Source organism: Zea mays, chromosome 3 (genome assembly GCF_902167145.1).
Source record: "Zea mays cultivar B73 chromosome 3, Zm-B73-REFERENCE-NAM-5.0, whole genome shotgun sequence".
NCBI lineage: Eukaryota > Viridiplantae > Streptophyta > Magnoliopsida > Poales > Poaceae > Zea > Zea mays.
In genome coordinates this window covers 198,818,831-198,843,121 of record NC_050098.1, presented here as the reverse complement: position 1 = coordinate 198,843,121, position 24,291 = coordinate 198,818,831, and the positions used below count along the sequence as shown (strand labels likewise).

Sequence of the window (24,291 nt, the reverse complement as noted above, 5' to 3'; positions counted from 1 at the left end):
CGACTTGGTCGAGGGGTAGCTCTCCTCGACGGAGATATTGCAGGTACGGGGCCTGCCAATCTCGATCTGGCGTGGCCTCGCTCTGCTCTTCCTCGACGTCCAGTGTCTCGCCCTCGGGGGCCGAGGGTACCTCGGGCTGTGCCGAGGGTACCTCGGGCTGAGCCGAGGGTACCTCGGGCTCGGGCGCGTCGTCGAGCTTGACGGAGGGTTGACGCAGATCCCGGGAGAAGACGTCCGGGGGGACCGTCGTTCGCCCCGAGGCTATTTTAGCCAGCTCGTCTGCGGTTTCGTTGTAGCGCCGAGCGACGTGGTTGAGCTCGAGCCCAAAGAACTTGTCTTCCAGGCACCGAACCTCGTCGCAGTAGGCCTCCATCTTCGGGTCGCGGCAGTGGGAGTTCTTCATGACTTGGTCGATGAAGAGCTGCGAATCACCGCGGGCGTCGAGGCGTCTGACCCCTAGCTCGATGGCGATCCGCAACCCGTTGACCAGAGCTTCGTACTCGGCCACATTGTTGGACGCCGGGAAATGGAGGCGCAGCATGTAGCGCAAGTGCTTTCCGAGGGGCGAGATGAAGAGCAGGCCCGCGCCGGCTCCCGTCTTCATCAGCGACCCGTCGAAAAACATGGTCCAGAGCTCCGGTCGGATCGGAGCCGTCGGCAGCTGGGTGTCGACCCATTCGGCCACGAAGTCTGCCAACACCTGGGACTTGATGGCCTTCCGAGGGGCGAACGAGATTGTTTCGCCCATGATTTCCACCGCCCACCTTGCGATCCTGCCCGAGGCCTCTCGGCACTGGATGATCTCCCCCAGGGGGAAGGATGACACCACAGTTACCGGATGAGACTCGAAGTAGTGTCGCAGCTTCCGCCTTGTCAGGATCACAGCATACAGCAGCTTTTGAACTTGTGGGTAGCGGATCTTGGTCTCGGACAGCACTTCGCTGACGAAGTAGACCGGCCTCTGAACGGGCAATGCATGCCCTTCCTCTTGCCTCTCGACCACAATCGCGGCGCTAACCACCTGCGTGGTCGCGGCGACGTAGACCAAGAGGGCTTCTCCATCCGCCGGGGGCACCAAGACAGGCGCCTTCGTAAGGAGCGCCTTCAGGTTGCCGAGGGCTTCCTCGGCCTCAGGGGTCCAAGCGAAACACTCGGCCTTCCTTAAGAGGCGGTACAGAGGTAGACCTCTTTCGCCGAGGCGTGAGATGAAGCGGCTCAGGGCCGCGAGGCATCCCATGACCCTCTGTACACCTTTTAAGTCCTTGATGGGTCCCATGCTGGTGATGGCCGCGATCTTCTCCGGGTTGGCTTCGATGCCTCGCTCGGAGACGATGAACCCTAGGAGCATGCCTCGGGGCACCCCGAAGACACACTTCTCGGGATTGAGCTTGACTCCTTTCGCCTTGAGACATCGGAATGTCACTTCAAGGTCGGAGAGGAGGTCGGAAGCCTTCCTTGTCTTGACTACGATGTCATCGACGTAGGCCTCAACTGTGCGACCGATGTGTTCGCCGAACACATGGTTCATGCACCGCTGGTACGTCGCGCCCGCATTCCTCAAACCGAACGGCATGGTGACATAGCAGTACATGCCGAACGGCGTGATGAAGGAAGTCGCAAGCTGGTCGGACTCTTTCATCCGGATCTGGTGATACCCTGAGTAGGCATCGAGGAAGGACAGGGTTTCGCACCCAGCGGTGGAATCTACGATTTGATCGATGCGAGGCAGAGGGTAGGGAACCTTCGGACATGCTTTGTTGAGACCAGTGTAGTCTACACACATCCGCCATTTCCCCCCTTTCTTCCTCACAAGCACAGGGTTGGCAAGCCATTCGGGATGGAATACCTCTTTGATGAACCCTGCTGCCATTAGCTTGTGGATCTCTTCGCCAATCACTCTGCGCTTCTCGTCGAATCGGCGCAGAGGCTGCCTGACGGGTCGGGCTCCGGCCCGAATATCCAGCGAGTGCTCGGCAACATCCCTCGGTATGCCGGGCATGTCCGAGGGACTCCACACAAAGACGTCGGCGTTTGCGCGGAGAAAGTCGACGAGCACTGCTTCCTATTTGGGGTCGAGCCCGGAACCGATCCGGATCTGCTTGGCGGTGTCGCCACCGGGGTCAAGAGGGACGGCCTTGACCGTCTCCGCTGGCTCGAAGTTGCCGGCATGGCGCTTCACGTCTGGCACCTCCTTGGAGAGGTTCTCCAGGTCGGCGATGAGGGCCTCGGACTCGGCGAGGGCCTCGGCGTACTCCACGCACTCCACGTCGCATTCGAACGCGTGTTTGTACGTGGGGCCGACGGTGATGACCCCGTTGGGGCCCGGCATCTTGAGCTTCAGGTAGGTGTAGTTGGGGACGGCCATGAACTTCGCGTAGCATGGCCTCCCTAGTATGGCGTGGTAGGTTCCTCGGAACCCGACCACTTCGAACGTCAGGGTCTCCCTTCGGAAGTTGGAGGGCGTCCCAAAGCAGACGGGGAGGTCGAGTCGCCCGAGGGGCTGGACGCGCTTCCCAGGGATGATCCCGTGGAAGGGCGCAGCGCCTGCTCGGACGGAGGACAGATCGACGCGCAGGAGCCTGAGGGTCTCGGCGTAGATAATGTTGAGGCAGCTGCCCCCATCCATCAGGACCTTGGTGAGCCTGACATTGCCGACGACGGGGTCGACGACGAGCGGGTATCTCCCCGGGCTCGGCACATGGTCGGGGTGATCGGCCTGGTCGAAGGTGATGGGCTTGTCGGACCAGTCTAGGTAGACTGGCGCCGCCACCTTCACCGAGGAGACCTCCCGGCGCTCTTGCTTGCGATGCCGAGCCGAGGCATTCGCCGTGTGCCCTCCATAGATCATGAAGCAGTCGCGGACCTCGGGGAACTCTCCTGCTTGGTGATCTTCGTTCTTGTTGTCGTCGCGGGCCCTGCCACCCTCGGCGGGTGGCCCGGCCCTGTGGAAGTGACGCCGAAGCATAACGCACTCCTCGAGGGTGTGCTTGACGGGCCCCTGATGGTAGGGGCACGGCTCCTTGAGCATCTTGTCGAAGAGGTTTGCACCTCCGGGGGGCTTCCGAGGGTTCTTGTACTCGGCGGCAGCGACAAGGTCCGCGTCAGCGGCGTCGCGTTTCGATTGCGACTTCTTCTTGCCTTTCTTCTTGGCGCCGCGCGGAGCAGACACCTCGGGAGCCTCTTCCGATGGGCGGCCCTGGGGCTGCTTGTCCTTTCGGAAGATAGCCTCGACCGCCTCCTGGCCAGAGGCGAACTTGGTGGCGATGTCCATCAGCTCGCTCGCCCTGGTGGGGGTCTTGCGACCCAGCTTGCTCACCAGGTCGCGGCAAGTGGTGCCGGCGAGGAACGCGCCGATGACATCCGAGTCGGTGATGTTGGGCAGCTCGGTGCGCTGCTTCGAGAATCGCCGGATGTAGTCCCGGAGCGACTCCCCCGGCTGTTGCCGGCAGCTTCAAAGGTCCCAGGAATTCCCGGGGCGCACGTATGTGCCCTGGAAATTGCCAGCGAAGGCTTGGACCAAGTCGTCCCAGTTGGAGATCTGCCCCGGAGGCAGGTGCTCCAACCAGGCGCGAGCAGTGTCGGAGAGGAACAGGGGGAGGTTACGGATGATGAGGTTGTCGTCGTCCGTCCCACCTAGTTGGCAGGCAAGGCGGTAGTCCGCGAGCCACAGTTCCGATCTCGTTTCCCCCGAGTACTTCGTGATAGTAGTCGGGGGTCGGAACCGGGTCGAGAATGGCGCCCGTCGGATGGCCCGACTGAAGGCCTGCGGACCGGGTGGTTCGGGCGAGGGACTCCGATCCTCCCCGCTGTCGTAGCGCCCCCCACGCCTGGGGTGGTAGCCTCGGCGCACCCTTTCGTCGAGGTGAGCCCGACGGTCGCGTCGATGGTGCTCGTTGCCGAGGTGGCCCGGGGCCGCAGGCGCGGTGTTGCGCGTGCGCCCGGTGTAGACCGAGGCTTCCCGCATGAATCGGGAAGTCGCGGCGTGAGGTTCCGAGGGATGTCCTTGCCTTCGGGAGGCAGTGCTTTCGGCCCGTCGGGCCGCAGCGCCTTCCAGGAGATTCTTGAGCTCTCCCTGGATTCGCCGACCCTCGGTGGTTGATGGCTCCGGCATCGCGCGGATGAGCACCGCTGCGGCTGCCAGGTTCTGACCAACCCCGCTGGGTGCGGGCGGCGGCCTGACCCTGGCATCGTTGGCGACGCGGTGCTGGAGACCTTGGGGCAGGTGACGTATTTCTCCGGCCAGGGGTTGGCCCACCCATGCCTGTCCGACGTCCCGGCGGATCGGCTCAAGCGCTCCTGTTCCCTCGTTGAGCCTGGCCTGCGCCTCGCGGACTTGCTCGAGTTGTGGGTCGTAACCCCCCGCCGGAGCGGGGACCACAGCTAGCTCCCGTGGGATGTCGGCGCGAGGCGCCGGCCTAGGGAGATCACCGTCCTCCGGCATGCCAAGATGGTTGCCTTCAGAGGGATCCCCTAGCTCGATGTGGAAACATTCGCGGCTTGGGCCGCAGCTCTCGTCGCCAAGGCTGCGGCTTCCGTCGGAACAGTCGGAGAGGCAGTAGTCACATGCGGTCATGAAGTCCCGCACGGCACTGGGGTTGCCAAGTCCGGAGAAATCCCAACAGATGCTGGGATCGTCATCTTCCTCGGACCCAGAGGGCCCGTAGGTCGAGACGTCCGTCAGCCGGTCCCGAGGCGACCGCATACGAAACCCCAGTGGGGTTGCACTCGCCTCAATGAGAGTGCCCGTCAAAACGAGGTCGTTTGGCGGGTTGAGGCCGAGTCGAAATGACGCAAGATGGGAGTTAGTTGGTACCTTTTGGTCGACGAGGAGCGACGTAGTCACATCGGGGACTGGTTGCACCGTCATCTCAGGTACGAGGGCGACGTCCTGCAGGCTTTCCGCGAGCGCGCTGGCGTCGTCTTCTTGTTCGGGGTCAGCGCGTCGCGGGGGGACGGCGCTTGCCTTCGTCTTGAACGCGAGGTCGACGTCCGGCGTGCCCTCCGTCGGGGCGTCGGGGGCGTCGATTCGCTCGACGGCCAACGAAGCGCGGCCTCCCGCCTGGCCTTGATGGCCCCGCCTCCTCCTCCGTCGGCGGGGGAGAGAATGGAGCGAGCCCGAATGTTGCTCTTCCACCACGCGGGGAAGATGTCGTCGATTCCGCCGCCGGCGGGCGGGTTGTCGGCCGCCATTGTCGTCGTCGCGCGGCGGTGGAAGGAGTATCATGTCGTAGCTGCCGTCGAAGGACATGAACTCAAGAGTCCCGAAACGAAGCACCGTCCCGGGCCGGAGAGGTTGCTGGAGACTGCCCATCTGGAGCTTGACGGGGAGCTGTTCGTCAGCACGCAGCAGGCCCCTACCTGACGCGCCAACTGTCGGTGTTTCGAGACAGGGGGGTCCCTAAGCCGACGAGTGAGTGTGCTGCGTGCCCCAGCCCAGATGGGTCGAGCGCGTGGGCGAGCGCGAAGGGGGGAGAGGCGAGGTGGCCGGAGTCGAGCGTGAGAGAGGTGGAAGTCCTGCGGCCTTCGTGTTCGTCCCGCGCCCAGGTCAGGTGCGCTTGCAGTAGGGGGGTTACAAGCGTCCACGCGGGTGAGGGAAGCGAGCGGCCCCAAGAGAGCGCCTGTCCCGTCCTCGGTCCCACGCGGCCAACCTTCTCTAAGAAGGCCCTGGTCCTCCCTTTTATAGACGTAAGGAGAGGATCCAGGTGTACAATGGGGGGTGTAGCAGAGTGCTACGTGTCTAGCGGAAGGAGAACTAGCGCCTTTAGTACATGCCAATGTGGCAGCCGGAGAGGTCTTGGCACCTTGCTGGCGTGATGTCGTGGCGGTCGGAGGTGCGACGGAGCCTGGCGGAGGGACAGCTGTTGGAGCGGTCGAGTCCCTGCTGACGTCGCCCTGCTTCCGTAAGAGAGCTGGGGGCCGCCGTCGTCACAGAGCTTGTGGAGCGCCATCATTGCCCATCCGGCGGAGCAGGCCGGATGGGACGCCGGTCTTGTTCTCCGTGACCCGAGTCGATTTGGGGTAGGATGATGATGGCGCTTCCTGTTGACGTGGCGGGTCTGTGCCCTAGGCAGGGTGACGTGGGGGCTCCTCCGAAGCCGAGGTTGAGTCTGTCCTTTGTTGCCGAGGCCGAGCCCGAGCCATGGGGTCGGGCGAGGCGGAAGTCGTTCGGCCGAGGCCAGGGCGGAGTCCGAGCCCTGGGGTCGGGCGAGGCGGAGTTTCGTCGTCTTCCGGGTCTTAGCCCGAGTCCGAGCCCTGGGTCGGGCGAGGCGGAGTTTCGTCGTCTTCCGGGTCTTAGCCCGAGTCCGAGCCCTGGGGTCGGGCGGAGCGGAGTTCGCCGTCTTCCGGGTCTTAGCCCGAGTCCGAGCCCTGGGGTCGGGCGGAGCGGAGTTCGCCGTCTTCCGGGTCTTAGCCCGAGTCCGAGCCCTGGGGTCGGGCGGAGCGGAGTTCGCCGTCTTCCGGGTCTTAGCCCGAGTCTGAGCCCTGGGGTCGGGCGGAGCGGAGTTCGCCGTCTTCCGGGTCTTAGCCCGAGTCCGAGCCCTGGGGTCGGGCGGAGCGGAGTTCGCCGTGGCGCTTTTGGCAAGGCCTGACTGCCTGTCAGACTCACTCTGTCGAGTGGCACCGCAGTCGGAGTGGCGCAGGCGGCGCTGTCCTTCTGTCAGACTGGTCAGTGGAGCGGCTGAGTGACGGCGGTCACTTCGGCTCTGCCGGGGGCGCGTGTCAGGATAAAGGTGTCAGGCCACCTTTGCGTTAAATGCTCCTGCAATTTGGTCAGTCGGTGCGGCGATTTAGTCAAGGTTGCTTCTGAGCGAAGCCAAGGCCTTGGGCGAGCCGGTGATGTGTCCGCCGTAAAAAGGGGGGCCTCGGGCGAGACGGAAGTCTCTCGAGGTCGGCTGCCCTTGGCCGAGGCTAGGCTCGGGTGAAGCGTGATCGAGTCACTCGTGTGGACTGATCCCTGACTTAATCGTACCCATCAGGCCTTTGCAGCTTTATGCTGATGGGGGTTACCAGCTGAGAATTAGGCGTCTTGAGGGTACCCCTAATTATGTTCCCCGACAACTATAATTAAATGGGTCTTGTTGTCTTGATCTATTTTCGTTACAATCTCTCTATTTTTGATGATCGATGAAAACCCAACTAAAACAAGTAAATAATTAAATAGAAAAGAATGCAATCTACTTGTTAGGATACAAATGCAAAGAGAAACAAATGAGGTACCATCAGCTTTAGGATATACATGTCATTTTGCATCCAAAACAGATAATCAGTTAAAAATAATCAGGATTGCCAATAGTTCAACTTGTTCAGACAGTGGTTTCTCGAGATCTCAGCTTAGTACCAGGAAAGCTAAAATAAACAGGACCTGTAGTTACTGTACCGCTTATATGAAGAGAGATCAGAATGTAATTCATTTGGATGAAACTTGGGACGATGAACTGACGTTTCGTCCAATCACATGCATCAGATTAATTGTGGTGAATAGCCTATCAAATAACAAATCACACTGCGCATTGCAACTTTTTTTTTCCTAGCATGAATGCTGACATTACTTTAGAATCTATATATACATAGGTCCTGAGAAAATCCCAATGCACTTCATAATAGCATCTCTCTCTCTCTCTCTCGAAAATAAAGATTCGCCGCCTTTGTATTGTGACTGGTCTGATTTCTGTCCTCATTTTTTCCCCAAGTTATTATCTTGCAATAAAAAAAAACTTGACAAGATCGTCAGAGAATCGAATCCGAGGAGGAAGCGCCCACTCTGAGGCCGCCTAGTACAGAGAATCAGGGCCTACTTTCACACAAACACAATGGACCCTCCTCCCATTCTCCACTAACCAAGTAACCAACTGCTAGCGCAATGCCAAATCCACACCCAATACCACCTTTAGTGAGACAAACAATCATAGAGGAGAGAGAAAGCATGGTACTGGAGCAGCGCAGCGCAGGGGTGGATTAGCAGCCACACCAAAATAAAATAAAATAAAATAGACCAAACAGTCCTGTCTAAATTAAAAAAAAGCACCCCATAGAAAGAGAGAGAAGCACCATTCATACATACAAATAAAAAAGAGATAAATAGGTGAGAATAAGATAGAGTGAGATACAAGCCATACTGAAAGCCCCTTTTTTCCTCCCTCATGATCTTATCCCTTCTTTAGGGTCTCATCTACCACTACAATTGCCAATCTGCCTCTAGTTTCTGCACTGTTACGATTCGCCTAGTACTCCTCTCCTTCACCTTGATGTGCCTCGGAATCTGATATTCTATTTTTTTCAGAAGCTAGGTAGTACTACCTCGAAGGGGAAAATCGTTTCTTTTTTTTCACTATTATTTTCTTTTTGGGAGTGAGGTCTCTCCCCCTGTGGGCTGTGGGCTGTGGGCTGTCACTGACCTCTTCCCTTCTGTGTCCGCCAATTTATCTGGTGCCCTGAGCTCTCTTGTGTGTGATCTGTGAATCACTGAATCCTTCTCGCCAACAGCCCAACACATGGAAAAGAGAGCTGCAGAAGCAGACGCCTAAAACATGGCCGCAGTATGCTCCTCATTCACCTGCCGCGTCTAGTATTTCGGAAATATTTTGTATTTATTAAAGCAGGAGAGGGAGGCAAGCAGCAGCCGAGGCCGAGCTATCTCTCTATTTCCCCCTCGCCCAGCTCAGATCCGAAGCCTGAAGGAAATCGCGCCAACAGGCCCTAGCCCCAGATGCGCGCCGCCGCTTGCTGCCTGCGCTGCTGCTACTCCTTCTAGGGGTCTTGCGGCGATGCTGGGCGTCGAGCCCGAGAGCGGAGGCGCCGCGTCCTCCTCCGCCGCAGGTGAGACTCTTGGCCGCTGAATCCGCTGCGCTGGTGGGTTTCTTGCTGCGTTTGGTCTGGCCGCTGGTTTTTTCAGTTGTCGTCGTTTGTTGGCTGGTTGTTGGTGCTGTTCGGGTCGATTTAGCGGGTGCTCTGGTCGGCGCCTCTTTGCGGTGTTTCAGATGCGAATTTTCGGGCTCGGGTGGAGACTTGTTCGTGAGGCCTATGGGTCCAAGAATCTTAACAGAAATCGATTTTGTCTGCTGGAACTGTTTCGTGTGATGTTCTTGCGTTTAGTTCGCGGTTCTTGTTAGTCGTCGGGGTTGATTAAAGTCGTCTCTTGCCGATGCTGAGATGACCTGACGTTTCTTGTCTTGCTGCAGAGAATTTTGACGCTGGCCAGTACGCCTTCTTCGGGAAGGAGCCACTCGAGGGGTTCGAGCTCGGGGGTTTGGAGGAAGCCGGCAGTGATGGCAATGGCGGTGGATTCAGCGGGCCAGATGAGGGGCTGTACCGGCTAAACTCGGTTGGAGACGAGGTGCAGATTCTAGAACCGTCATATCCACAAAGTTGCCATATTTTTTCTTTATAAAATAAAATTATGTGCCTCTCGTTCCTTGTTTGTGCGTTTGGTTCCCATGTATCATGTATGCTTTATTTCTTTCCCGTACATGTCAATTTTTGCATGGGCTGACTGATAGTGGAAGACTAGTGCGGGGAGTAATCCAGAATATATTCCCGTGGGCCGCAAGGGCAAAATTTAGTGGAATTGAGGTTCATATCAGTAGTGCTCCAAAATCGGGTACTTGAGTGGTTGTAGTCGAATATTATGTGCTTGATCGTAGGCACCCTAGATGTGTGGAATAAATGGTTATACGTTTGTTTGGTAGCACACGCGCTTCGTTATTGGATTGAGTTATGCACGACAGAGATGGAAGACAAGCATGCTTGCACACATCCTTTTGTTGAATTAAGACACTATCGACAATAACTAGAACACTGTAGTTGTTGTTTGTTTTTAGAAATGATAGTAACACTGAATGATCTATTTGGATGAAGTGACAAAAATGAAATAAATAGTGTTCGCAGTGACCTTTCTATCACAGGTGTTTGATATTTTGGTGTGGTTGACCTTCTGGAATACTTTTCATTGTGTTGGTTGGCCCTCAAATACTTTTTAGGGCACAAACTAACTTATCTTCTGCGTCTTGGGATCCATAGTTGATTGCAAGGATAACCACAAGGGCTCATTTTACAATGAACTAATTTCAAATGTTGACGATAGTACCACTTGTTGAAATGTTGGTAGCTAATGAGTAATGACAAGTTCCATGACCTACTTTTAAAGGGTACATGTTAATTACTTGGAATTAACCAGCACATATACAACTGTTATCTGGAGTTAATTATGATGATCAAAGTCCAGATGCAGTACTTGAAGATGCAAGTAGCTCTAGTGTCAACCTTTGAATTGATAACCTTTGAAGCTGATGTTCTATTGGAGGTGCATGCATGTGTAATTTGGGTTGCTCTCTATACTGCTATACATGGCACTTTTTTTTACGCTTGGTTTCTTTTCATTCTGAATTCTGAAGCTTAATATTTATAGCCTCATGATTCAATTCCAACTATTGTGCTATGCAGATTGACGATCAGAGTAACTTGTCTGACATTGATGATCTTGCAAGCACCTTCGCTAAGGTATGTTACTTGTTGCTTCAGCGTTTCATTGTGGGACTCTTGTTTTGACACTTGACTTTATCTGGCTTTTGTGTATTTGCTTTGATGAGTTTATGCTCCAGCTGTTGCTCCTTTTAGTCGCAGTTTTTTATGGTCCCAGTTATACGAGTAGCTAACTCTCATTTAAATTTGTATCTAGGTAATTGAAATGTTATGAGAAGAATGGTTATATATATTTTGTTAATCGAATCTGAGTTATCAATGGAACCTGAGACCATTGAAATTTTCGCTATCACCATAGCTAACAGACTTTTATTAGGCAGACCAGTGAGGCAGTGCCCCCAGTGGGGCTGGATAATTGACACAGCTTAAAGACACGTATGCACTTTTGCCATGACAATGATATGAATCATGACCTACATTTTTCAAATCTTAGGCACCAGTTAAGGCCGTTTTGCCCCTATATTCCTAGGCTGTGGCAATTGAACATATTTTAAGGATGATATTCTTTTTCTAAGGGTAATCTTGCATTGCTCCCTTATGGATTTATTTATTTATATGGCTTTTATTTTAGCCTTTCCTTTTGTGTTTGCTTGTTGTTATGTTTTTTTTCTGTTATTACATCATGTTGTTATTACATGGCACACAATGAAAATTCACTTGTTTCACTGACAGTTGAACCGAAGCATTAGTGGAATCCGGAATCCTGGTGTTATTGGGGACAGGAGATCCATTTCAAGAGGAAGTGAGTGATACTTCATACTTCTACCCTTCTGGCATGATGCTCTGAAATTTAATACTATGGGGTTTATTTTGTGGTATGTCTGTTTTGAAGTCTGATGCTCAAACTTAGTGGTTTTGGAGTTGTCATTTCATTGTTGACTATATGTTCTTTCTTCTGTGCCCCCATCGTTGGATATTATATATATATATATATATATATATATAATATTTTCTTTGTGTAATTTTTTAGACTAGGTGGGGTAAGGAGGCTGCTTTGTACGTGACTCTTTTCCCCTTCTGTGTGAATTTTGAGGGAATCTTTTTTGCAGAATTATCTATCATATTTCATATATGCCTTCAATTTGTCACTGAACCATGCAACAATCTTTTTCAGGTTCTTTAACTCTTGACTGGCCTGAGGATGTGGAGTTTTCAAACTGGGTAGATCAAGATGTATTTGAAAATGAGGAATTCCAGGAAAGTAAAAGATGGTGGTCATCCAATTCTTCAGTGCAGCAAGGGGATTCCAACTCCAGACCACTAAGTCGAACATCTTCCTACCCTCAGCAGCCACTGCAGCACCGGTCAAGTGAACCTATCGTTTTACCAAAGACTTCTTCATTTACCTCATTTCCACCACCTGTTGCTGGTGGTGGTAGAGCCCCTTACCCTGCTCAAGGCCTTACACGTCATGGGAGCATTCCATCAATTGGCGCTGGGCTCCAAATGGGTTCTCCGAGCATGTCACTTTCTGCTTCTCCATATCATATGGTCGGACCATCTCATGGGCTGCCATACACGGGAGGCATGCCTTATGGTGCTCTTAACCTGCCTGTAAACAATCCAGTGCAGAATGATTGGTCGAATCATGTTAACCCTTTCACTGGGGAGCATCTTAATCTACTGCCCAATTTATTGCACAAACAATTATCACTTCCTAATAGCCCAATGTCGTCACTCCTATTTTCTCAGCATCAGCAGAGATTGGCACAGGTCCAATCATCCCATCAGAATTACCTCAATATAATGCCACACGTCCTATATCCCCATCACTCCGCAGAGATTACAAGCAGGTTTGGTTCTGTTGGCAGTTCCCATTCATCAAGAGACAAGAGATCAAGGTCGGGGAAGGGAAAACATAACATTCGATTCTCTCAACTACCATCTGATACTGGTAGCCAGAATGGTGACAGCGGAGGTATAAAGTTTAGATCCAAGTACATGTCATCTGAAGAGATCGAATCAATCTTAAGAATGCAGCATTCTGCAAGCCACAGCAGCGATCCTTATATTGTTGATTACTATCATCAAGCTTGTATGGCAAAAAGGGGTGCCACTTCTAAGCAAAAGACCAATTTCTCCCCAACATCAATGAAAGATGTACCATCCAAGTCTCGATCCAGCAGTGATCAGCACACATATCTTCAGGTTGATGCTCTTGGAAGAGTATCTTTTTCTTCCATACGGAGGCCTCGGTCTCTTCTTGAAGTCGACCATCCTTCATCTGCTGATGGCTCTCATGATCAGAAGTCCACTGTGAGGCCCCTGGAGAAAGAACCAATGCTTGCAGCAAGAGTCACTGTTGAAGACGCCCTTTGCCTTGTTCTTGAGGTTGATGACACTGACCGTCTGTTGCAGTCTAGCCAGTCACAGGACAACATTTTCGAACTGAAACGAAGACGGCAAGTCCTCCTGGAAGGTCTAGCTGCATCATTGCAGTTTGTTGATCCTCTCGGACCCAGCAAATCTGGTCATTCATCTGGGTCAGCCCTGAAGGACGATGTTATTTTTCTGCGCATTGTTTCTCTGCCCAAAGGACGTAAGTTTTTAGCACGTTACCTTCGGCTTCTTGTCCCTGGCAGCGAGTTGACCCGGATAGTATGCATGGCTATTTTTCGCCATTTGAGGTTCTTGTTTGGGGGTTTGCCATCAGACTCTAGTGCAGCAGAAACTACAGTTGCTCTTGCGAAGACTGTTTCATCTTGTGTGCATCACATGGAACTTGGTGCTCTTAGTGCCTGCCTTGCTGCTGTTGTTTGTTCGTCTGAACAGCCACCTCTGCGCCCTCTTGGTAGCTCTGCTGGTGATGGGGCTTCTCTTGTTATTAAATCAGTACTGGACCGAGCAACTGAGTTACTGACTGATCGCCATGCTGCAGCCAGCTACACTGTGCCAAACCGTGCTCTCTGGCAGGCATCATTTGATGCTTTCTTTGGGCTTCTAACAAAATACTGTGTCAGTAAGTTTGAAAGTATCCAACAGATGTTTGTCACACAGACACCGAGCTCAGGAATCGGACCTGAGGCTTCCAAAGCTACTAGTAAGGAGATGCCTGTTGAGCTACTTCGTGCAAGCCTTCCTCATACAAACGAGCAGCAGCGCCAGCGGCTTCTTGATTTTGCTCAGAGATCCATGCCAGTAACAGGTTTCAATCCCTCAGGTGCTAGAGGTGGGCACATCACTTCAGAATCTGTTCCTGGATGATGTAACTGAAGGAGACACACAAGGGCAAAGAGTCAATGCTTTTAAACATTGATGAGATGGTCTTCAGCTGATAATTGTTGTATCTGAAGACATGCATGCCCCATTATAAGTTGTGAGCGAGCTTGGAGAAGTTCCGATTGCTCAGGAAAGTAGCCTTCACTTCAGGTTGTGACGTAAGTTTAGGTTTCAGAGTAATCGAATAGACCAGTGAAATGTTCCTTATGTGGGTCATTTAATATAGTACCCACCTGATGATATCATAATACTGGAACAGGAAATGTACCCCTTCACATTTCTACTAGAGTCGATGTTCTTCGTAGGCCATTGTGGACTGGTTTGCACATTTACTGGGCATGTATTTGTTTATATTCTGACATACTGTTATTGAGCTACTCCTGTCCTGGGTCGGGCTCTTGGCTTCTAGTCTAGGTGGGTGGAAATGTTCGGGTTGTTTTTGCTTGATCATATTCTGTCAGCCTTCCTTTCATCATTTCCCTCAATATTCCTTGTGGTGTGTGTGGAGCCATCTGCCTTCGCGAACTGTGCGATTTCCAGCATGAATTCGTTCGTTAAGAAATGCCAACCGTTAGCTTAGCTCCATTTAACAGCGTGATGTGAAAATATATTGATATTATTGACTGCTTCGTTCGTCTGAATCAATGGGATGCAGTCGCACTGTTGTTTGAAGGAAGCAGTGTAACTGTAGATCTTTGCATTTGATGATGTTGTTGCAAAAGAAAAGGTATGGATTGGTTCTCGTTTAATCCTGGTGTAGAGCATAATCCTGTTGAGCTTAGATTTCCTCATGCCAAAGATCGATATGACGCAGACTCATGCCAAGTGTGTGTTCAAGCTCATACAGAAGCTTGTTCAAACAATCACATCTGATCTGAGCATCCTTCGTAAAAGGCTGCGACTTGTAACTTGTTTGGAATTGAAAGAAAATGATCGTTTGATTCCCTAGCAATAGAAATCCTGGGTAAAATCCTGCATTTGCTGGTGTCAAGGTATTCCAAATGGCGCTAAGATTGATCAGTCTCCAAACATGATCGTGTCTTCCAATATCTGAGACACTGGGCTACCAGGTACCAGCACACCCACTGCACTGAGCCACATCGGCCAGGAACCAGCAGCGGCAGGAACAAGGCAGGCGATCCGGAGAAACCAACCTTGCTATCATCGCCGGCCTAATATCAATCCCCTGTTTTACCCCTGGGCCACGGCAGTCGTCCAGCTGGTTTGCCTCCCACACAAGGGTAAAAGCGGAACGCTAAAACCTCACCCCCTCCGCTTGGAAGTTCCATCGCCGCCGCCTCCATCGCTACACACCACGACGCAGCGCCCGATTCCGCCGGCCAGCAACGATGCAGAGCTCCCTCGCCCGGCCGCCGGTACTGGCCGGATGCGGCGAGAGACGGGGCCTGGCAGCCGTGGCACGGTGCCGCGCTGAGGCGGCGGCGCCCGTGTGGACGGCGTCCAGGGCGTCTGCGGGGCCGTACACCGGGAGGGACCCGGAGGTGAAGAAGCCCGCGTGGCTGCGGCAGCGCGCTGCGCAGGGGGAGAAGTACGCTCGCCTGCGGGAGTCCATCGGCGAGCTCAAGCTCAACACCGTCTGCGTCGAGGCACAGTGCCCCAACATCGGCGAGGTACGCGCGCCGATCAGATGACAGATGCCCCCCTCCGCGTGACGCCCATCGCGTCAGTACCTGCCCGTGAGCCTAGGCCTAGCATAGACTGATCCACGCCAGCGGTTTCTGCGAGAGGAGCGCTTTGGTCTCAGTGATGGGTTCTGACGGAACCGGGTGCTTTTGGTGGCGCAGTGTTGGAACGGAGGTGGAGGGGCCGGCGGCGAAGGGGACGGCATCGCGACGGCCACCATCATGGTGCTTGGTGACACCTGCACGCGCGGGTGTCGATTCTGCGCTGTGAAGACCAGCAACAAACCGCCGCCGCCTGATCCCCTGGAGCCTCTGAACACGGCTTTGGCTGTTGCAAGCTGGGGGTATGATCTCTAGTAATCCTGCCTGGCTGATCATCTGCTGATTGGAAACTGATAGGTTCTCAGAACTCGTGATTGATCGATGCAATTGTAAATTTGTAATTGGTGTTAGGCCCTGTGTTGGAACCCAAAATGACCGTGCGGACGGTCCGGCCCGGAGGCCGGACGGTCCGCGGTCCGGACCGTCCGCGGTGGTGGCGCGGACGGTCCGCGCGTGCGCAGAGTCAGTTAGGGTTCCTAGTTTCTCGCGGGATTTGTTACCTAAAACCGCGGGATTAACTCGGAAATCAGTTGGAAGCGGATCCAGACCTCCCCCTTTATATAGATGAAGGGCTACGGCCGATTAAACCCCCATCATCAATCGAATCAATACAACTTCTATTTCGCATTTTATCCTAGGAGTAGTTCTAGTCTAGTTTAGGTTTAGCTATCCAATCCCCAAATTCTTCGTCTCTCTTCGGCTCTACGTCGATTAGAGGAGTCTAGGTCGGCCGGCCCGAGCCTAGACACCACCTAGGATCTCTCCTCCCCGACGGGGTCCCTCCCGGGAGCGAGATCCAGGCGCCGCCGGCGACTTCCGCCGCCTCTGCGTACGCGCGGATCGTTCGGCCCCAGGGCGCGGACCGTCCGGCCGTCAGGCAGAGAAGCCCTAGCCGCGCACCAGGCCGCGGACCGTCCGGCCTCAGGCCGCGGACAGTCCGCCCCTGCGCAGAGAGTACCACCGCGCCTCGCACCAGGCCGCGGACCGTGCGGCCCCGCGCGCGGACCGTCCGCCCCTGTGCAGAGGGCACCACCATGGTTCTCTTGAGTAATTGACGCCTCCAAAAAGGTGTCAACATACTTTTTGGCGACTCCGCTGGGGACTAGGTGTCTAGATCTGCTAAAAATCGGCCCATAAATGGCCGGTTCTAAGGATCCCACCAAGATCTCCACTACCAACATCATCAAGCCGGCCATGGAGGCGCTCCCGGCTGATGACCAAAGGCCCTTTGAAGACCTCGTAATGCGCGATGAGAAGGAGGTGATGCGGCAATGGAACGAACAACGCGACAAGGAAGAGGCGGAACTGCTGCATAAACTCTCCGAAAGGCGCAAGGAGGCGGCGGACAAGTACTTGTCACACTTCACGGTAGATCGCCACCAGAAGATCGTCCGTCAAGGGGAGATCGATATGGAATCTCTCCTACCGCCACTTCAGGGTCCCGCTGTAAGTACTCCAGACCTATCTCTTACGACTTTCATGGATCAACGAGGAGATCAGTTAAAGCAATATGTAGATGAATCTATTAAAATGCATTTACGTGCATACGAGAAATCAGCTGCTCCTAACTTTCCATCACGAGAGTCTAATACAGTGCCACCCACGTCAAACACATCGGCTATAAACAGGTCACCCTTGACCCAGCCATCATATGGTATGCCGATGCACGCTTTCGTGTCACCATCACAGCCGCAACCACTAGGCACACGGCAGGTACTGGACGCGATCGGACCGTCCGAGCATCATCTCAGACAGTCCGGTCATACCGCGGACCGTCCGGCGTATTTCGTCGGGCCGTCCGACCAGATGCAGGCCCGCACACAAAACACTCAGATCGCACCGTACATGGCCGGACCATCAGGGTACAACCCTGAACACTTCGGCCCCATCACGGACCGTCCAGTGCATCACGCCGGACCGTCCGGATATGTTGCGGACCGTCCGCCATCTTACGCCGGACCGTCCGGATATGGCATGAACCGGCCGACGTATTACGCTGGACCATCTGACTCTACACGAGTCCACGCGCAGACTACTCAAGTCGCACCATATATGACCGATCCGTCCGGGTACAGCCCTGGACCATTCGGCCCGATCGCGGACCGTCCAGTTCTCTACGACAGACGGTCTGGGTACGAGACTACCCATGTAGCACCATATACGGCTGGACAATCCGGATATACCTTCGGACCATTTGGCCAGGTCGCGGACCATCCGGCCTCTTACGCCGGACCGTCCGGATATGCATACGCAGAGCCGAGAGCTGCGCAATACGCACAGTTTCCGCATTCGTCGCAGCAACATTATGGTGCCCCACCAGTAACACATTATAATCATGCCATACCACCTCATGGACATAGGGCTGAATACTGTTCGGCCACAAGAGAGCCTGAGAGGTATAGGGCAGGAGTTGGTGACATTAATAGGACACCTAGCGCACACCTCAAACATCCCTAGGAGGAAAGCCGACAGAGTGATGTCAGGCAACCTGAGGTTTCCACCCACAAACTCAATGGATGGTCGCCAGATATGGCGGAGAGGATCAGAGACGAGGTAGCCGGGATGTTCAGGGACAAACTCGGTGTTAGTTTGTCAGGTACAGGGCAATCGTATCGGAAGCCTTATAGCCACCGATTCGACACCGTGCCATATCCACAGGGAACTAGAATACCAGACTTCTCTAAGTTTTCTGGTGAAGGTGGGAAAAGCACACACGAACATATTAGCCAATTCATAGCACACTTAGGAGAATTGGCTGATGGGGAAGCCTACCACGTTCGTTTATTTTCGTTGTCCCTTACTGATACTGCATTTGCATGGTACGCAGCTTTGCCACCAAACTCTATTAACTCTTGGGAAGAATTAGAGCAAAAATTTCATGAACACTTTTTCTCAGGAGAACATGAATTAGAATTGGCTGACTTAGCCTCAGTCCGACAGGGGCCTGAAGAATCGGTTAATGACTATATCCGGAGATTCCGGGACACTAGAAACCGATGCTTTCAGATTCATGTCGCAGAAAAACAACTAACAGGGCTAGCTTTCAATGGGTTGCGACCCTACTTAAAAGAAAAATTAGATGGCACACAATTCTTTTCGCTAGTGCACTTGCACCAGCGGGCTATGACATGTGAAAGCCGAAGTAAGGAAACATCAAAATCGGCTAGCCATAAGATGCATCTAGTGGGATACGATAACTCGGACGATGAATCCACGGATGTATACACCGCCGAACTGGTTTGGCCAGGGCAGGCTAAACCTTCACCGTGTTCTGCTTTACAGTCGATTCGAAAGAATCGACAAGAAGAAGTTAAGTTTACGTTTAATGTTGCCAAATGCGATAAAATATTTGACGAGTTACTGAAAAACGGCAACATTAAATTAACTCATACTATTCCTCCTCCTGATGAATTAAAGAGGCGTGCTTATTGTAAGTGGCATAATTCCTTTTCTCATGCCACCAATGATTGTAATGTTTTTCGTCGACAGATACAATCGGCCATAAATGAGGGTCGATTGGCTTTTCAGGAGATGCAAGTAGACACACAACCCTTTCCTGTTAATACAATAGAACTCACATGCAAAAAGGTCTTGGTTTGGCCCGAAATGGCCGATAAAGGCAAAGGCAAGGGTATCGTCATTGGCGATCCCCGCATGTCAGATATATCACAAAAGGAGATTGCTCGAAAGGCTTCGGACGAGAAGGCTAAAAAGTCCGAAGACACTGGGGGGCAGGCACAGTTAATGAACCAAACACATCAGCCTAGCCCGAGCATCGTAGATGGTCCGGCACCTACGCGCGGACGATCCGGTGCTCAGACAAATGGTCCGGCTAACTCAGCCGGACAGTCCCCCTATGACCAAAGGCGTCAACCTCTACACAAAGCAAGGAAAAAGACGCAATGTCAAAGCACATATAATCGGCTGATCAAAGCCGATCCGACTTTTGATCAGTTGCTCTCCAAAAATGCTAGCAAAAAGACTGTTCCACGTGATCGGTCAACAAAGAAACCCCGGCCACCTGCTAAAACAAAACGGTTAAACAAAACGGCCCGAAAGGCGACACAACAAGCATCGCCTATTCATTCTATGAGACCAGGGTACTTTCCACCTATTTACTCATCGTTGGTATATTATCCTGTTCAAACATGGAATGGCACGATGATGAATTCATGGTACATGTATAGTCCCTTCGTCTATCCAGACTGGGGGGCACCTCCATTCTATTCCTTTTGATCCATTGATCAAATGGTCATGGCCGAGAAAGATACAATCCGAAACGGCCTTTATATTGGTGCTTTATTGAATAATCTCCATATCGAAAAGCCGGTGACTTACATCAGGTTTAGTTCATATGCTTTTGGTTCGTCAAACTTCACCAAAAGGCAGGGGGGCATATGTTGGAACCCAAAATGACCGTGCGGACGGTTCGGCCCGGAGGCCGGACGGTCCGCGGTCCGGACCGTCCGCGGTGGTGGCGCGGACGGTTCGCGCGTGCGCAGAGTCAGTTAGGGTTCCTAGTTTCTCGCGGGATTTGTTACCTAAAACCGCGGGATTAACTCGGAAATCAGTTGGAAGCGGATCCAGACCTCCCCCTTTATATAGATGAAGGGCTACGGCCGATTAAACCCCCATCAATCGAATCAATACAACTTCTATTTCGCATTTTATCCTAGGAGTAGTTCTAGTCTAGTTTAGGTTTAGCTATCCAATCCCCAAATTCTTCGTCTCTCTTCGGCTCTACGTCGATTAGAGGAGTCTAGGTCGGCCGGCCCGAGCCTAGACACCACCTAGGATCTCTCCTCCCCGACGGGGTCCCTCCCGGGAGCGAGATCCAGGCGCCGCCGGCGACTTCCGCCGCCTCTGCGTACGCGCGGACCGTCCGGCCCCAGGGCGCGGACCGTCCGGCCGTCAGGCAGAGAAGCCCTAGCCGCGCACCAGGCCGCGGACCGTCCGGCCTCAGGCCGCGGACAGTCCGCCCCTGCGCAGAGAGTACCACCGCGCCTCGCACCAGGCCGCGGACCGTGCGGCCCCGCGCGCGGACCGTCCGCCCCTGTGCAGAGGGCACCGCCACGGTTCTCTTGAGTAATTGACGCCTCCAAAAAGGTGTCAACACCCTGTATGTTTCCATAGTGCTAAGTTTAGCACAACACTTTTTTACTAAAGTTCATATATGGAACCAAACAGTCATACTAAAAGGGAAGTGCTGAAGTTTAGCACATTAGCTCTTCCTTTGGTGTTAAACTGTGCTAAAAGTGCCCCCGCCCCTGATCCATTAACACTCTCTGCCCCTCCTTTAGCACTGCTAAAGTTTACTACATGGGATCCAAACAGGCTCTTATATAAGTAGATTTAACATGTTACTCTAAGTTGTATGTTAATCACTGTTCATTTGCTGTTTATGTGGTTGATTACATGGCTGATCTAAGGAATACTGTTCTTTCCAGTGTAGATTATGTTGTGCTAACCAGTGTCGATAGAGATGACTTACCTGATGGTGGAAGTAGCCATTTTGCTCAGACAGTGAAAGCTTTAAAGGTCTGCCTTATCTCATGCCTTTTGTTGTGCCTTCCTTTGTTAGAATTTGAATTTGGGTAAAAGTACTGGCTGATGTTTTCTGAATTACTTCTTCAGGAGCTCAAACCTGGAATACTGGTAGAGTGCTTAACCTCGGATTTTCGAGGTGACCTGGAGGCTATCTCATCTTTGGCAAACTCTGGCCTAGATGTTTATGCACACAACATTGAAACTGTGAGGAGTCTACAGAGGGTTGTGAGGGATCCCCGGGCAGGGTAATGTGCTTCAGTCATTTCAGTGGCATAGCATTGTGTTTCTTTTGAATTTGTGAAATCTAAAGTATTAAGCACAGTTAACTCGATTCCCACATGTAACTCCTTTTGGGAATCAATTTTCATGTGTTATTGACCCCTAGAGATTACTATCTGTTGAAAGTTTCTGAAAATTAAATTTTAAACAGTCAAGTTCCAGACTTATGCTCATTTAACACCGTGGCATTCTCAATTGCGATATGTTTATTCTGCGTGTACATGTGGGTGCATGTACTTTACCATCATCAAATGTTCCCTAAGTTACGCAAGCTTTGGAAATTTAAATGAGCATCCCATCTTGGGTTCATGGTAAGGTGCTTGCCTGAATCTCGAGGGTCTCTGGATGCCTAAGATATTTGAAGTACCTACATATACAACTATAGCTCTATTGTCGAAGCTAGTTCTATTTGCTTCTACTCCATTCATGAAGTAGCATATATAGTTAAAAAGGACTTAACCAGGTGGAGAGGCAGTGAGGCACCCCCTGCTTTTTGCCAGCGTTAGGCTATCTCCAGCAGATCCCCTATCATATCCCCTATTTCAAATTTCTCGCTACAAACAGTGTCAAACAGTGTCATCTACAATTCCACGTCCTCTATTTTACACACTCTACTGGAGACAGTCTTAGAACCTGGACTGATCAGACGGGTTTCATCGAGGCCTTGACTTAAATGGTCTATCCAGTGTAACTTGGGAGAAGTTGGCATGTAGTCCTGGATTATATGAGAATAATCTACCATGTCCTGGATGAAGCTGGCCTAGCAAAGGCAAACAAAGCGTCGTAACCATCTCAGGCTGCTTATGCGTTTTTGTTTGTGGGGTCAGTATTAATACTTAAATCCATGTTCCTGACAACCATGAATCTAAACTTGATCCAGTTCCACCGACATCTATGAATTCAAGAATTATATTTCTAGCTAGCAACTGCTGCTGAAGCAATAACATAGCATGAACCTGTTGTATTATGCAACATGTGGAAAGAAACAGGTAGATATATTATACACATTGCAAGCTTAATATTAAGAACAAAGTCTTAAAAATAATTTGATAAATTCCTGGTTGTGTTACTTTCTAATGCTAGTTAGTTTGCAATCATTGAATGGATTTGCTTTATATGGCGACTAACATTTTTTAGATAATAACTGGCTAGCTAACATGCCATTGGGCCCAATTTTCATGAGTTCATCTGACATTCTATGTCCATTTGAGTAGATTTCATATAACTCTTGATCTTAACTCGAATGATAGTATAGTGTTGATGGCATCATTTACAGAAATTATTAAATTAGTGTCTTCTGGCAATGCCCAGCTAACTTTTGTACTTTTGTTCTTTCTGATGAATCATGATCCGACACTGTAAATATCTATTCTGCCACCTCATGTTTACAGGTATGATCAGAGCTTAGCAGTTCTCAAGCATGCAAAAGGTTCCAGGGAGGACATGATTACAAAGTCTTCTATCATGCTTGGTCTTGGAGAGACTGATGAAGAGGTGAAACAAGCCATGATGGATCTACGGGCAATTGGTGTTGACATCCTTACTTTGGGACAGTACTTGCAGGTTAGCTCAATACACACAGGACCTATTGAATCTAGATATCATGCCATCCCATCTTCCTGTAATTAACAATTTGATATCACAGCCATCAGAAAGACATCTAACAGTAAGAGAGTATGTGACTCCCCAAAAGTTCCAATTTTGGAAGGAGTATGGAGAATCGGTGGGTTTCCGATATGTTGCTAGCGGACCCTTGGTAAGTGTTACACCTCCAGTTGTACCCTCTAAATGGTACTACCTCCGTTCTCGAATATTTATCGCCCGTTCATTTTTGAACTAAACAGCGACAAATAAAAAAGAATGGAGGGAGTATATACCAAGAAAAAAGGAACCCTAATATGCCACCACTCTGAAATAAATGGCTAGCTAAAGTACCAGATCATGCTACTTCTCATATAAGTAACAAGAACTCACTTTATATCATTTGATTTTTATCAGGTTCGGTCTTCCTACCGTGCAGGAGAGCTATTTATCCAAAATTTAGTCAGAAATAACAAAACTGAGTCGTCCATGGATCCGTACGCAGAAATAACAAAATCTAACTAAATATCTTGTGCCAGAGCAATCCATGGGATCAGTACACACTGTTTGTTAAGAGCAGCAAACAAGAGTAGAACAGCATAATCATCTGGTTCTTCCGAAAGCTGAGGCCCAGCTCCTTGTCCCTTTTCTTTTCAGATAGTATGCGCATCTTTGCTCTCTGCGACTCTGCCGTTGTTGCCCCTGTTGAATAGAGAAAAAACGAGGATGCCGATTCTTTTTCTGTATACACGATAACACGAAAAGCTGTTCAAGTGTAGTAGCATGTACGAAACTGTCTCCATGTTTTGGACGATTACACATTGCTTTGTTCATCATGATAAAGAGAGAAAGAAAACGAAGAAAGCTGGAGAAAGGGGATATCGCACTTTATTCTTCCTGTCCATGAGACCATGAATCCATGACCATGAGCATGGGTTTTACTTGAGTACTTGAATCATGACAAGTGGATGAGCTGCATCCCATGATAGACTTGGCAAGGTGCCAGGACTCCTGAGATGATCTGCATCTTCTGCATTGGCGCTGCATGCTGCGCATCATTCATTCCAATGTGATAAAAAGCCATGGATACTGATTAGTCTCCGAGTGAAATCAAGGTGAGAGTACGCAACTACATACGATCTTGATCAGTAGCCACAGCAGATGGATTTTTTTTGGGTTAAAACAAGAACAAAAGGGCAAGGATTCAGTTGTCAAATGAGAACTATAGATAAGAAAGTCGACATGCGCAGCAGTTCGATCCTGTTGTAAAAGAGCGCAAACAGGCGTAGCAGGCACTCCTCGCCGCGCCACGCGCGACAAAGCGTGCGAATACCCGGAAGTGGCGTTGCGTCTCTGCACATGCAACGCTGTCCGTTCGTCACCAGTCTGCTCCACTTCACCAGATCTGTTTCACTGAAGTGTCACACACACACACATCCGCGCT

At 51.6% G+C, this 24,291-nt stretch overlaps 2 protein-coding genes across 3 annotated transcripts; both read left to right on the top strand.

Moving 5' to 3' along the window:
- Positions 1-8,222: 8,222 nt before the first annotated feature.
- Positions 8,223-14,086, top strand: LOC100272651 (uncharacterized). 2 transcript variants are annotated; one of them, NM_001147109.1, is made up of 5 exons: positions 8,223-8,814; positions 9,177-9,331; positions 10,438-10,494; positions 11,149-11,218; positions 11,591-14,086. In NM_001147109.1, the coding sequence occupies exons 1-5, from the start codon at positions 8,763-8,765 to the stop codon at positions 13,678-13,680; spliced, it is 2,424 nt and encodes an 807-aa protein (NP_001140581.1). In that variant the 5' UTR covers positions 8,223-8,762; the 3' UTR covers positions 13,681-14,086.
- Positions 14,087-14,916: 830 nt separating this feature from the next.
- On the top strand, positions 14,917-23,725 carry LOC100384288 (Lipoyl synthase 2, chloroplastic). Its single transcript, NM_001176850.1, is given in 7 exon segments — positions 14,917-15,326; positions 15,501-15,682; positions 20,888-20,978; positions 21,075-21,232; positions 22,658-22,829; positions 22,912-23,022; positions 23,265-23,725. Coding segments are annotated over 7 exon segments (1,104 nt in total). The 5' UTR covers positions 14,917-15,044; the 3' UTR covers positions 23,373-23,725.
- The last annotated feature ends 566 nt before the right edge of the window (positions 23,726-24,291 follow it).